This window comes from Rhineura floridana, chromosome 12 (assembly GCF_030035675.1).
Source record: "Rhineura floridana isolate rRhiFlo1 chromosome 12, rRhiFlo1.hap2, whole genome shotgun sequence".
Taxonomy (NCBI): domain Eukaryota; kingdom Metazoa; phylum Chordata; class Lepidosauria; order Squamata; family Rhineuridae; genus Rhineura; species Rhineura floridana.
The window spans coordinates 13,078,544-13,090,934 of record NC_084491.1 but is presented as its reverse complement, the minus strand read 5'-3'; the positions used below and the strand labels follow the sequence as shown (position 1 = coordinate 13,090,934).

Sequence of the window (12,391 nt, the reverse complement as noted above, 5' to 3'; positions counted from 1 at the left end):
GTTGAGCGGCATCCCTGATGATGCTGGAGGCGCTCCTTCAGATAGACTGGGCCAAAACCATATAGGGTTTTAAAGGTCTGAACCAACACCTTGAATTGGGCCTGGAAAACAACCGGTAACCAGTGCAACTCCTTCAGCACTGGAGTGATGTGATCTCACCGGCGGCTGCCTTTAATCAGGCGAGCCGCCGCATTCTGTACCAGTTACAGCTTCCAGACCGTTTTCAAAGGTAACCCCACGTAGAGCGCATTACAGTAGTCTAGGCGAGAGGAGACCAGGGCATGTACCACAGATGGGAGCAGATGGTTGGGAAGGTAGGGGCGCAGCCTCCATATCAGATGGATTGATACAGCGCCGCCTGGCTCACAGCCGAGACCTGAGCCTCCATGGACAGCTGGGAGAAGTCTGACCCCCAGGCTGCGGACCTGGTCTTTCAGGGGCAATTGTACCCCATTGAGCACCAGGTCAACATCCCCTAACCTTCCCTTGTCTCCCACAAACAGTACCTCGGTTTTGTCAGGGTTCAGCTTCAGCTTATTCCTTCCCATCCAGCCACTCACCGACTCCAGGCACTTGGACAGGGTTTCTACAGCCAACCTCGGTGAAGATTTGAATGAGAGATAGAGCTGCGTGTCATCCGCATACTGGTGACACTGCAGCCCAAATCTTCTGATGATAGCCCCCAGCGGCTTTATATAGATGTTGAACAGCATCGGGGAGAGGATGGAGCCCTGTGGCACCCCACAAGTGAGAGGCCAAGGATCCGAAACCTCATCCCCCAATGCCACTCTCTGGTACCTACCAGAGAGGAAGGAACAGAACCACTGCAATACAGTGCCCCTTATGCCTAACCTCTTCAGGTGGTCCAGAAGGATACTGTGGTCAACAGTATCAAAAGCCGCTGAGAGATCCAGGAGGACAAGGAAGGTGCATTCGCCCCTATCCAACGCCCTCATCATGTCATCCACCAAGGCGACCAAGGCCGTTTCAGTCCCATGTCCAGGACTGAAGCCTGATTGAAATGGATCCAGATAATCCAATTCCTCCAAATGCACTTGCAACTGCTTCGCCACCACCCGCTCAACCGCCTTGTCAGATTTGAGACTGGGCGAAAGTTGTTCAGATCTTAGGGATCCAAGGAGGGCTTCTTTAGAATTGATTGTATTACTGCTTCCTTGAGAGCTGATGGCATTACTCCCTCTTCCAGGGACGTATTTACCACCATCTTGATCCCCTCGCCCAGTCTGTCCTTGCAGCTCATAATGAGCCACGACGGGCAAGGGTTGAGTATGCAAGTGGTTGGCTTTAAGGTTGAAAGCACCTTGTCCATCAGAAGGAAGTGGCTGGAACCGATCCCACACCACCGGAGCACCACTGGCTGCCTCTGGCTCGCTCACTGTGTCCACAGCGCATGGAATAGCACTCTTAATACGATCGGTTTTCTCCGTAAAGTGCTTTGCAAACTCATCACAGGAGGCCTTAGCATGTTCCATCGGTTCCAGGGCAACTGGACCGACCAGGCTCCAGACCACTTGGAACAGCCTCCTGGGACAGCACTCTGCTGATGCAATAGAGGCAGCATAAAAATCCTTTTTTGCTGCCCTCATTGCCACATGGTAGGCTGCCGCAGCCGCTCTAACCCGTGTCCGATCGTCAGAGCGAGATTTCCGCCACCAGTGCTCTAGGTGACTCACCTCCCGCCTCAGAGTTTGCAACTGTGGAGTATACCACGGTGCCACCTGAGCTCTATTCAGCGGAAGAGGGCATTTTGGAGCCACCCGGTCTAATGCCCCGGTGATTGCAGCATTCCACCCCTCCACCAGGGTCTCAACCGAGTGCCCATGTGCACACTCCAAAGAATCCCCAAGCACATTCAGGAATCCATCTGGATCCATCAGACATCTGGGGTGGACCATCCTAATGGGTCCTCCACCCCCACGGAGGATTTGTGGCACCAAGAAGTCCACCCTCACCAAGTAGTCATCTGACCATGACAAGGGGCTGATGGATGTACCCCCAATTTTCAGATCACTCCCCTCCTCTCCCGAGACAAACACAAGGTTGAGTGCATGACCAGCTACATGGGTGGGCCCTGTTGGAATAAGGTGCAGCTCCCAGGAAGCCATGGTATCCATGAAGTCCTGAGGCACCCCTGTGAGGATGGCCTCCGAATGTACATTAAAGTCTCCCAATACCAACAGGTTTGGGGACTGCGCACGCGCATCCGAGACCACCTCCAGTACCTCGGCCAGGGAGTCTGTCGTGCAGCGGTGTGGACGGTACAAGAGCAGAATTCCTTTTTCTTTTTACAATAATTTTTTATTCAAATTTTCATAAAACATACAAAACAAAATCATAAAACATTCAAAGACAAAAAACAAAACAAAACAAAAATGATTAAACAAAAAAATAAAATGTTGACTTCCCATTTGTCGCAGATCAAATCAGTTGTAGGTCTACAATATATAACAATCCTGTCTCTTAAATTATATTATAAAATCACTTTCCTCCAGTAGTTATCTTAATTAATCATCAAATCTCATAAACATTACTTTATTCTTTCCACAAAAAGTCAAAGAGAGGTTTCAATTCTTTAAGAAATATATCTATCAATTTTTCTCCAAATAAACATGTCGATTAATCCATCTCGTTAATAATAATAATAATCTTATTGTCATAACCATAGTCCAAATAAACATATCGATTAATCCATCTCATCAAAATCTGTTAGGTCCAATAATTTCAATAGCCATTATTCCATTATCCCTATTAATTCCATCTTCCATCTTCAATAGTCCTGTTAAGTCCAGTAATTTCAGTGTCCAATCTTCCATTATCAGTATTCCATAATAATCTTGCTGTCATAGCCATAGTCATATAATAAGAGTCTGATGGGAATTTCCTCTATCCCAAATATTTTCTTGCCATCAATTCTGAATAAGTTGCTGAAATATTGTTGTAAAGTCATATCTGTGTTCTTCTTTTTTACAAAATGCACTGGCTCATCTCTTGAGAGTTTTTCCATTGTCACATGGCTGCAGTTAATTCCATAGATTTTCTCTATATCAAGCTCCATCACGTCATTCCAGTCCAGAAGATTATCCAAGCCATTGATAACTTTATCTCTAATATCTTCATTAATTTCTTCAGAGATAACGTTAAATTCCAAACAGTAGATTTTATTTCTAATATCCATAAACTCCAGATCTTTTTCCAATTCCACATTTGTTCCAATCTCCAGGGCTTGTATCTTCCCTTTATTTTTTCTTTTCTCATCTCTGATCTCATTCTCCTCTCTCACAGGATCCCCTATTTCTTTAAGCTCCTGAGTCATTTTGCTCAGTTCAATTTTCAGCTCCTTACTGCCCTGTCGCAGGGTTTGTTTCGTTATCTCAATCTCATCCATTATTTTCTGAAACATAATTACTTCCAGATTCTCAGCCACTTTCTTGATTGCCATTTTTAAAACCACAAAAACAAAACAAAACAAAAATAAGGAAGAACCACTTCTTATTTCAGCAACAATTGGGTTAATATTCCAGGCTTGATGACATCACAGTATAAACAGAACAGCCTGCCTTATCAAGAATACAAAACAAATTTAGTTCCCAGCATCAAAACAGTTAGTGGCGTCGTGAAGAAGCAGATTCATCAAAATAAAATAGACCAAAAAGAGAATAGTCCCAGGCAATATAATGTTCCTCGGAATAGAAATCAGGAATAGAAATCCCTCTTCTGTTTATATCTTTAGAATGCACTTCCAGCACAGCTTTTTGCAATAGAAACAGAGATAAGCTGTTAATTTCGTGAATAACAGAGAAGAGTTATAGCTCATCCAGAAGTTCTTTAAAGCTGATTCATTTGACAAATCTCTTTTTGCTGCAACAATTTAAACCAAGTAAAAAAACTAATAGAAAGAAGGGCGCTTGCCTGTTAGTCCGTTTTCTCTTTGAAGAAAAGATAAACGTATCGCATTAATCAGATAGAGCTTGTTCGGAAGTCCGTCTGGCATTGCTGGCTGGACCTTTTCTCATAAATTAATGAAATCCAGTCCTCCCAACAAAAACAGGCTTTTGAGGTTGATCTCTACGTTTCTCCCTGCCCGGGAGAAATTTCATCAGTCAAAAAAAAAATGTTCTGACTGATTTATATCTGAATAAGCTTCTTTTGAGGCGGGAGCCCGTCTCAAAAGCAGGCACAAGCGAAGTCACCCTTCCCGGAAGTCCCAAGAGCAGAATTCCTAGACTGCCCTTTGGGCCCAACCTCCAGTACATGCAGTCAACAACCTTGGTCTCACGGAGAGGAGGCCTGGTGAGAACCAGGGACCTTCAGTAAATAACCGCCACTCCCCCTCCCCGACTACTGATCCTCAGCTGCTGTGCATACAAGAACCCAGCTGGACACATGGCCGCGAGAATAGCAGCAGCAGCCTCATCCAGCCAGGTTTCCATAATACATGCCAGGTCCGCACCCTCATCCAATATCATATCATGGATGAGAGATGTTTTCTGGACAACAGACCTGGCATTGCACAGCAGCAATCGAAGGCCAGAGTATGGAGTCAAGCATCCCCCAGCTATCTTTCAGCTCTGGACAGGCCCGGAACAGGGGACAGATATTACGCATCTCTCCTTAGTTCCTCCTACCTGACGTGGCCTGCCCCTAGCACTCCACCAGCATCTGCCTCCCAGCTTCGTTATATATTGGCCTCCCCCCCTTCCCCCATCACTCCCCTCTGATTGACACATGCCCCTGACACTAGCTTCCACAACTCAGGCAGGCCACCCACCCTTAAGACCACCAAAATTTATCCCACCACCACCATATTCTCCCACCACCACCTTTACCCTGCCTTAATTCCTCTCCGTTTCCTCTGTTATCTCCCATTTTAGACTGCAAAATTTTAGATTGTAAAATTTTAAGCCAGGGACCCATCCTCTTATACTTTGTAAAGCATCAATACATATCGATGGCACTACTAATGGTGCTATACTGAACTACTCTCTATTTTGCAGTTGTTTGCCTGTTTGCTATGCATTCATACCCAAATTTTGCACGATGGCTCCCAAGATCAAGGAACAGGTTTTCATCTGTGTTTGGATACAACTGGACACCATTTCGATGGCAAGCTGAACCTCTCAAAACTGTACTGATTTTAACCCTGCCCTGATTTATTTGTTTATTAGAATTCCCAAGCAATGCCAGGGACAAGGCTGCTAGCAATAAATACTTTTGCATTTATATACTGTGTTACTGTCAAGGCAGTTAGTTGCTGAGAATGCAAAGCTCTGACCCTTTGCACTGGAGGGTTCATTCAGCTCTTCCATCTGAGGGAGCCCCTTGGTCTCCTCTTTTTACCTGTTCACAGCATAGCAGGCCAACTGGACCCGGTACTGGGGAGGTTCATGTCGTGGCTTTTTCACTGCACATGGCTCATTACCCTTCTGCTTCCGCTTCTTGGAATCAAAGTCATCCCTAAAAAACATGGCAGCACAGCAGCTGTTGAGACAACAGTTTTGTTGCACCTGGCCAACTGAGATGTTGTCCCCTCCAAGCTGCAGTTCTTAGCAGGACATGGCCCTGCTAGGGCAACAGTTAGGGAAGACAGAAAGCATGAAACAGCAAAACCAAATTATGATTTAGTGAATAAACTGGCACCCCAACTCTGAAAGAAGTCGTGTGGGACCTGTTATTACTGCTGTCACTCAAATTGATAGCTATGCATTTTATCAAAAGGTGCCAGGGTTTCTCTGGCCTGAGAGTCACTGCACCAATGGATTCCCCCATTAAAGAGGCAGTCAGGCTAAATTTTACTTAGTTACTGGCCTGTAGCGGGATAGCATTAAGAAGTGTGTATTCATTTAACCCAGATTTCCCAAAATGAGAATATAAAAAGAGGTCCATCTTATCCAGCATCCTATTTCCAACAGCAGCCTCCTGATTTTTTCTGGGAATTCCACAAGCAGCGCATAAAGGCAACAAGAGCCCCCTTACTCTTGCCACCAGCATCATATACTCCTGTGGGATACTGCCTCTGAATTATTCTATTTAGCGATTATGGCTAAATGGGGCACAAGAACCCCTAATGGCAGGAGAAAGCATGCAAGAATTTTGAGATGCCATCCTGACCTTCATGTAATACAACAAGCCTTGTTGAATGTAAAAGCAGCAACCCAGAAATGAAAGGGAAAGTCCTGGAGCATATCCAGGTGAAGCACAGAGGGACCATCAGTGGTAGAGCAGATGCTCTGCATGCGGAACATCCCAGGTCCAATACCAGCCATCTCTAGTCAAAAAGGACTGAATAGCGCAGACACTATTAGGGACAAACAGTCTGATCTGGCATAAGGCAGCTTCCTATGTATGGCATCAGCAGCCTTTTTACTGAGCAGTGAGGGGTAGTGTGTGCAATAGAAAGAGTAAGGCCACATCCACACCATACCTTTAAAGCACTATGATACCATTGTAACAGTCATGGGTTCCCCAAAAGAATCCTAGGAACTGCAGTTTGTTAATGGTACCCCCTATTCTCCTCACAGAGCTACAATCCCCAGAGTTCCCTGGGAGGAGGGATGGATTGTTAAACCACTCTGGGAACTGTAGCTCTGTGAGGGAAATAGGGGTCTCCTAACAACTCTCAGCACCTTTAAGAAATTACAGTTCCCGGATTCTCTGGGGGAAGACATTACTATTAAAGTGGTATAATAATAATATAATATAATATAAAGTGCAGATGTGGCCTAAATCTCTAAAGGGGTGGGTGATCATGGAGAGATGCTGGCAGAATAGATCTGTGCCTTCCTGTTATGGGAAAAACAAACACAAGGGTCAAATACTCTTTGGGAAAGCTCCCCTTGGAACATTGCACTATCTACCACCCGAAGAGGAGAAGAAAGTGCGGAGGAGGACTTTGTGCCAGCACAGAGGATGCCTACAGTTCTTACCATCTGCCCGACTCTGGCCTGCCTTTTGGACCCCGACCAGTGTATCTGCCAAGATGACTCAAGTGGAGTGATGGAGATGTCTGGAAGAGGCTCATTGCTGAGGAAGAAAGAGACTCAGTCTTATTTCTACCCCTCAAACAATCCATTGCCCCAAGATCACCCATGATTGCTGTCATCAGCTCATTCCAATACACACATTATTTCCACCTTATGCTGAAAAACCAGGCCACCCACACACCATGAAAATGCCATCCTAGAGCTCCTGCCCAGCCTTCCCTCATCAAGATCATTACACCCAGGGAAGAAAGGTGCTTATCAAAGACTTGTCCTCCATGCTACGAAAACGGTAGGACAAAAACTATCTTCCCTGGGTTTTTGCCCTGGTTTCCAAAGGAAATTCCCCCATCAGGCAGTTTCCCCCAAAGTGTAGATCTGTAATGCTTAATATCCCTTACCGTTCCATTTCTCCACCAGCAGGCAAATACTCCCAACACAATACGCAGCAACACTTACGCTTCTGGGGAAAGAGAGGTGGGATACGGTGAGGCTGAAACAGTAGCTGTGGTTGGGCTCCCAGGATGCCTTGCTTCTGCCCCAAAGAAGCCACATGCAGCAGAGGGGTGGGGGGCTTCAGAAGAGGCTGCGGAACAACAGGATACGATTAACCAGGAACTTATGTAACAGAAAGACAACTCTTTGTACCCTACAAGTTCCCATATTTAAGAACACAGACCTCATCCAGAAAGAAATGTCTGTCAGGAATCAGTAGGGAAGTACCAATTTCCCCCCAATGCCAACTGTACATGCAATGCAGCAGAAGAGAAAGGGAAGGATTATTATGCTAGAAGACAGAATGCAAGATGGCCCAACCAAGGAAAAAACTGACTGTGCATCATTTTATTTTACATCAACAGCTACAGAAAAGCTACACTATGGACTTAGTGCACATCTATCATTCCAAGATGCATCCTGCCTTGGATGAAAAGCAATGTTTTTTCCAAATCTACAGTGCCCAGAAATCTAAAGGATCAACAAAAGGATCAACAGACCCTACTAATGTCTCCATCCTCTTTCCAATTTGGTATTTATTAGACTTCCACAAGTGGGACCTGAAACAAGATACTGTCTTCCAAGATACTCCATTCCCTCACCCCACACACCCTACTAACAGATACTCAGAATTCTGTGCCCTCAAGAGCATGCTCAGTCTTCACTGAGCTGTTTGGGGGCTATTTGGGTTTTGTTCCTCCTAAAGAATTCTTTCATACTTCTGCAGATGTTGGGGTTACCCCAAGTATGACACTACCTCATTTCCCAGTGGCCCATTTTCTACAATCCTATTGGCAATCACCAGCTGAATTTGAAATTAGAGGGAAATTAGAGGGAGCGATATGTTTATTTATTTATTTATTTGTTGAATTTCTATACCGCCCAACTAGCATAGCTCTCTGGGTGGTGTACAACAGAGAAATATAAATATACACAGTAAAATCCAATAATTCAGTGCAAGGAACATGTATGTAGGCATCCACAAATCTAAAATCAGTTAAACATATTTAAAAGACTAAAATAGACTAAAATGCCTGAGAAAAGAGGAAGGTTTTAACTTGGCGCCGAAAAGATAGCAACGTCGGCGCCAAGCGCACCTCATCGGAAGACTATTCCACAGTTCGGGGGCCACCACTGAGAAGACCCTAGTTCTTGTTATCATCCTCCGAGCTTCCCTGTGAGTCGGAACTCGGAGGAGAGCCTTCGATGTGGAACGTAGTGTACCGGCAGGTTCATATCGAGAGAGGCGTTCCAGCAGGTATTGTGGTCCTGCGCCGTTGGTAGAACGCATTCCGTGCCACCGAGGCTACTTGAGCCTCGAGTGACAGGGAAGGATCTAAAAATACTCCCAAACTACGAACCCGCTCCTTCAGGGGGAGTGTAACCCCGTCCAGAACAGGGTGGACATCCACCATCTGATCAGAGAAACCTCCCACCAACAGCATCTGTCTTGTCTGGATTGAGCCTCAGTTTGTTAGCTCTCATCCAGTCCATTATCGCAGCCAGGCAACGGTTCAGCACATTGACAGCCTCATGTTACCTTAAACTGCCAAGTATTTGATGCTTAACAGCCTCAGGCTGATTTACACTTATTTTGTAGCATTTGATACTGTTAGGAGACCAGAAAAGACCCAATACGGTTACCACAGTTACCAATATGCACTAGGTAACCCAGTGTCCCTAAAAACACTAATGTCAGGTAAGAGGCAGTGAAATGTGGCTGTTTCCCATTTCCTGTGTCTGGCTTACCACAAACTTTTCAGATTCCATCCCATTTTTTTGCAATGGAGAAAGTCCTTATTGTTTACAGAAAGCTTGGGATTCTCTCTGTATAAATAAAGAAAAGACTCCAATCTAGCTATGTGGGATAAAGCTGTTTCCCACTAGCATAGACAAGCCAGGAAAGGACACTGAGAGCTCACCTAATTTTGGCTTACAATGCAAGGGACATCCAATGTAAGGCAACACAGATTTCTAAAGAGAACGCATAGGCCAGAGTCATTATACTAGAAGATTCAAGGCTATGACTGGTTTGAAATTTGGATGTTCTGAAGCCAATGCAAACATGTGACTTTATTATATAGTTTTCTTTCCCCCTTTTTAAGGATAGAGCGATATGTTGGGGGGATTGCCACATTTCACACTGTAAATTATTTGGAATAGTTTATTAGAAAAGCAACAGATATTGGTGTCTAAGATAATACTCCATTTTGCCACCTGCATGACAAAGCAGCAGGGAAAAGCAAAGCATAAATCACTTTTATGGGTATGTGCAAAGCAAGTCTCTCAGCTTTGACTTGCAGTGACATTCAGGAGATCCAGAAGCTATCTGGGCCTCACTGCTGTCAATATGAGGGGAGACCCACTTTTCATCTTATGTGTGGATCATTGTAAGATATGAAATGGCACTAAATAGAAGGCCCACATGCACCAACTTATCACCTTAATAGAAAAAAGGATCTTGTTATATGAGGAGATCAAAGCAAACACCAGCAAAGTAGCTCATACTCAATCCTCCTTACATGCTTGGAGGACGAAACACTGTAGTACCTGATTTGACAATGTCTGAACCTTCAAGGCATTCCATGGCACTGACTGGCTCGGGTTGTAGACAGCTTTCACCAGCACCTTTTCACCAATCTGTGGGATTCGGCCTTTGACAACACTGAAACAAAGTAGAAGGCAGCGTAATACATGTGTTAGTTCTGCTGGTGCAGAGTTTCTAAATGGGCAACTCAAAAGTTCATAACTGAGGGCAGCTCTGTAGGATCTTAAACAAAGATCCTGGGGATTAAACATGGGACTTTCTGCAGGCAAGCTGTGTACTTCCACCACTGAGCTATGTTCCCTCCGCTAAAGACAGCAAGTCTTTTTTTAATGATCTGTTGCATTTCAAAAAAATCCCTCCAAATAGAAAACAAGAACAGCAAGGAAAGGACTTGGCTAGAAGACTTTCTTCCTGATGTGCTGTTGTTTTACTTGCAGGGTGGGTTTGTTTGTTGTATAATTGGGGGGAGCATTCAAAAAGAGGATCCTTCAACACCAAACTGAAGTGGCAGAACGGACTACATCTCCTCAGGATTCCACCACCTCATTATCCACAAGTGCAGTTCAGGCTGTGGTCGCAATCCAACAAGACTGAAGGAAATGACAGCCTGCTGGGTGGCAAGGGTGCAATGCCATTAGCTGCCACTTCCTGCCTACCTGTCTCTGGTGCCATCCCAGCAGTCCTCTACTCACCTTAATTGGAAGAAAACTTCATCATCAACCACGCCAAAGTAATCGTGGAGGCTGGTGACTATTCCAGTAAAAACACGTTGCTTCTCTCCCCCCTGAAAAGCAAAGGCCCAGGGAAATCACTATAATAACATAATGAAAGGCTGCACTGAGCACCAGTGCCACACATCTGCATACACAGTCCCTAGGCTCAGTCACAGATATAATCATAACATACTGCAGATGTTGCCTATTCACAAGCCACCTAATCCACTTGCTTTGTCAGCTGCAGGACTTCTAGACTGTTCAAAATATTTTTTAGGCTGAGACCATCTTAAGCCTTAGCTACTCTCAAGCTCTTTCACCTGTCAAAGGAGGAATTTTGCCATTTAGTAATCTCTAAGTCACTCTGTGCCCTCTCTCTATAACACTGGATCCAATATCACTGATTGATGTCAGGCAGTAACTGCACTAACTAGCTCACTTTTGAACAATTTAGCCCAGGAGGCCTATTCTTTCTTTCCTAATTCAACTGAACACTGAAAAGTTGTTTGGTAATACTATGAGCACCGATGGAGGGTAGGATCTGAGCTCAGAACAGGAAGGAAGCCACAAGTGACTCGGGCATCCACGGGCAAATGGGGCATGCACTTGTACATAGATTACTTACCTCATATGATGACATGCAAATGATCATGACATCCATTTCCATTGCACAAGAGATTATCAGGCCCACTAACATTTGAAGTAAACCCATCTAAGTAGTTGCCACTGTGACCCCAGAACATTGTGGGTTTGACCGCTCTACTCAAGTAATTGCCAGTTGGTCTGCAAACCGTAAAGAAGGCCCTTCTCCGTGTCCCAACGCATAGGGAGGCACGGAGAACGATAACTAGAGCTAGGGCCTTCTCAGTGGTGGCCCCCGAACTATGGAACGCCCTCCCTGATGAGATACGCCTGGCGCCTTCTTTGCTATCTTTTCGGCGCCAGGTAAAGACCTACCTCTTCGCCCAGGCATTTTAAAAATTTAAAAATTTGAATTTAAAATTGAAAATGTTTAATTATGTTTTATTGTGTTTTTGTATTTTAACCTGTTTTATCATGCTGTACACCGCCCTGGGAGCTTATTGCTATAGGGCGGTCTAAAAATGTAATAAAATAAATAATAAATAAATAATAATTCTTTCGCTCCACGCATCAGCCACAGGACTAGGGGCCACTAGGAGGTTGCTGGCCCTGACAAGACCATTCTCACCCCCTCCCAGCCAGAAAGAACATTCTGTTCTAACTGCTAGTTCCCCTAGGAATTGAGAGGAAGCATCCATGGCCCCATCTATTGGTTAGGGCCACATTTTTGAGTGTGGCTTTTGGGGTATGATATGTAAGCTGTCTTGGGGATCTTTACATCAAAAGACAGGATATAAATACAGACAACCGTAACAGTTTGCAGTGGTAGTCACATGGTACACACTGATATCCTGTGCACCTGCCCTCCAGCAAAGGCAAACTGTAGTCTAGGATGAATGAGTTGATCTATGGCACTGTGGGTGTAGGAAATTCTATACCTGGGGGATTAATTTAAGAAGACCAGAGAAGAGTCACCTTATGATTCTAAAGTCATCCACAACGTATACTTCATGGTGGAAAAATTGAGAAGAGGGTGGGACAGACTAATTAATGAT

General features: G+C 44.8%; 1 protein-coding gene across 5 annotated transcripts in view; it reads right to left on the bottom strand.

Moving 5' to 3' along the window:
• CCAR2 (cell cycle and apoptosis regulator 2) overlaps positions 1 to 12,391 on the bottom strand; it is a 42,055-nt gene that overhangs the window by 27,278 nt on the left and 2,386 nt on the right. For all 5 annotated transcript variants that reach the window (XM_061593409.1, XM_061593404.1, XM_061593406.1 and 2 more), the window contains 5 exons: positions 10,734 to 10,825; positions 10,044 to 10,158; positions 7,458 to 7,584; positions 6,945 to 7,041; positions 5,359 to 5,475 (listed from right to left, as the gene is read on the bottom strand). In XM_061593409.1, the coding sequence (XP_061449393.1) occupies positions 5,359 to 5,475; positions 6,945 to 7,041; positions 7,458 to 7,584; positions 10,044 to 10,158; positions 10,734 to 10,825 (548 nt within the window). The remainder of the gene's footprint in view (positions 1 to 5,358; positions 5,476 to 6,944; positions 7,042 to 7,457; positions 7,585 to 10,043; positions 10,159 to 10,733; positions 10,826 to 12,391) is intronic.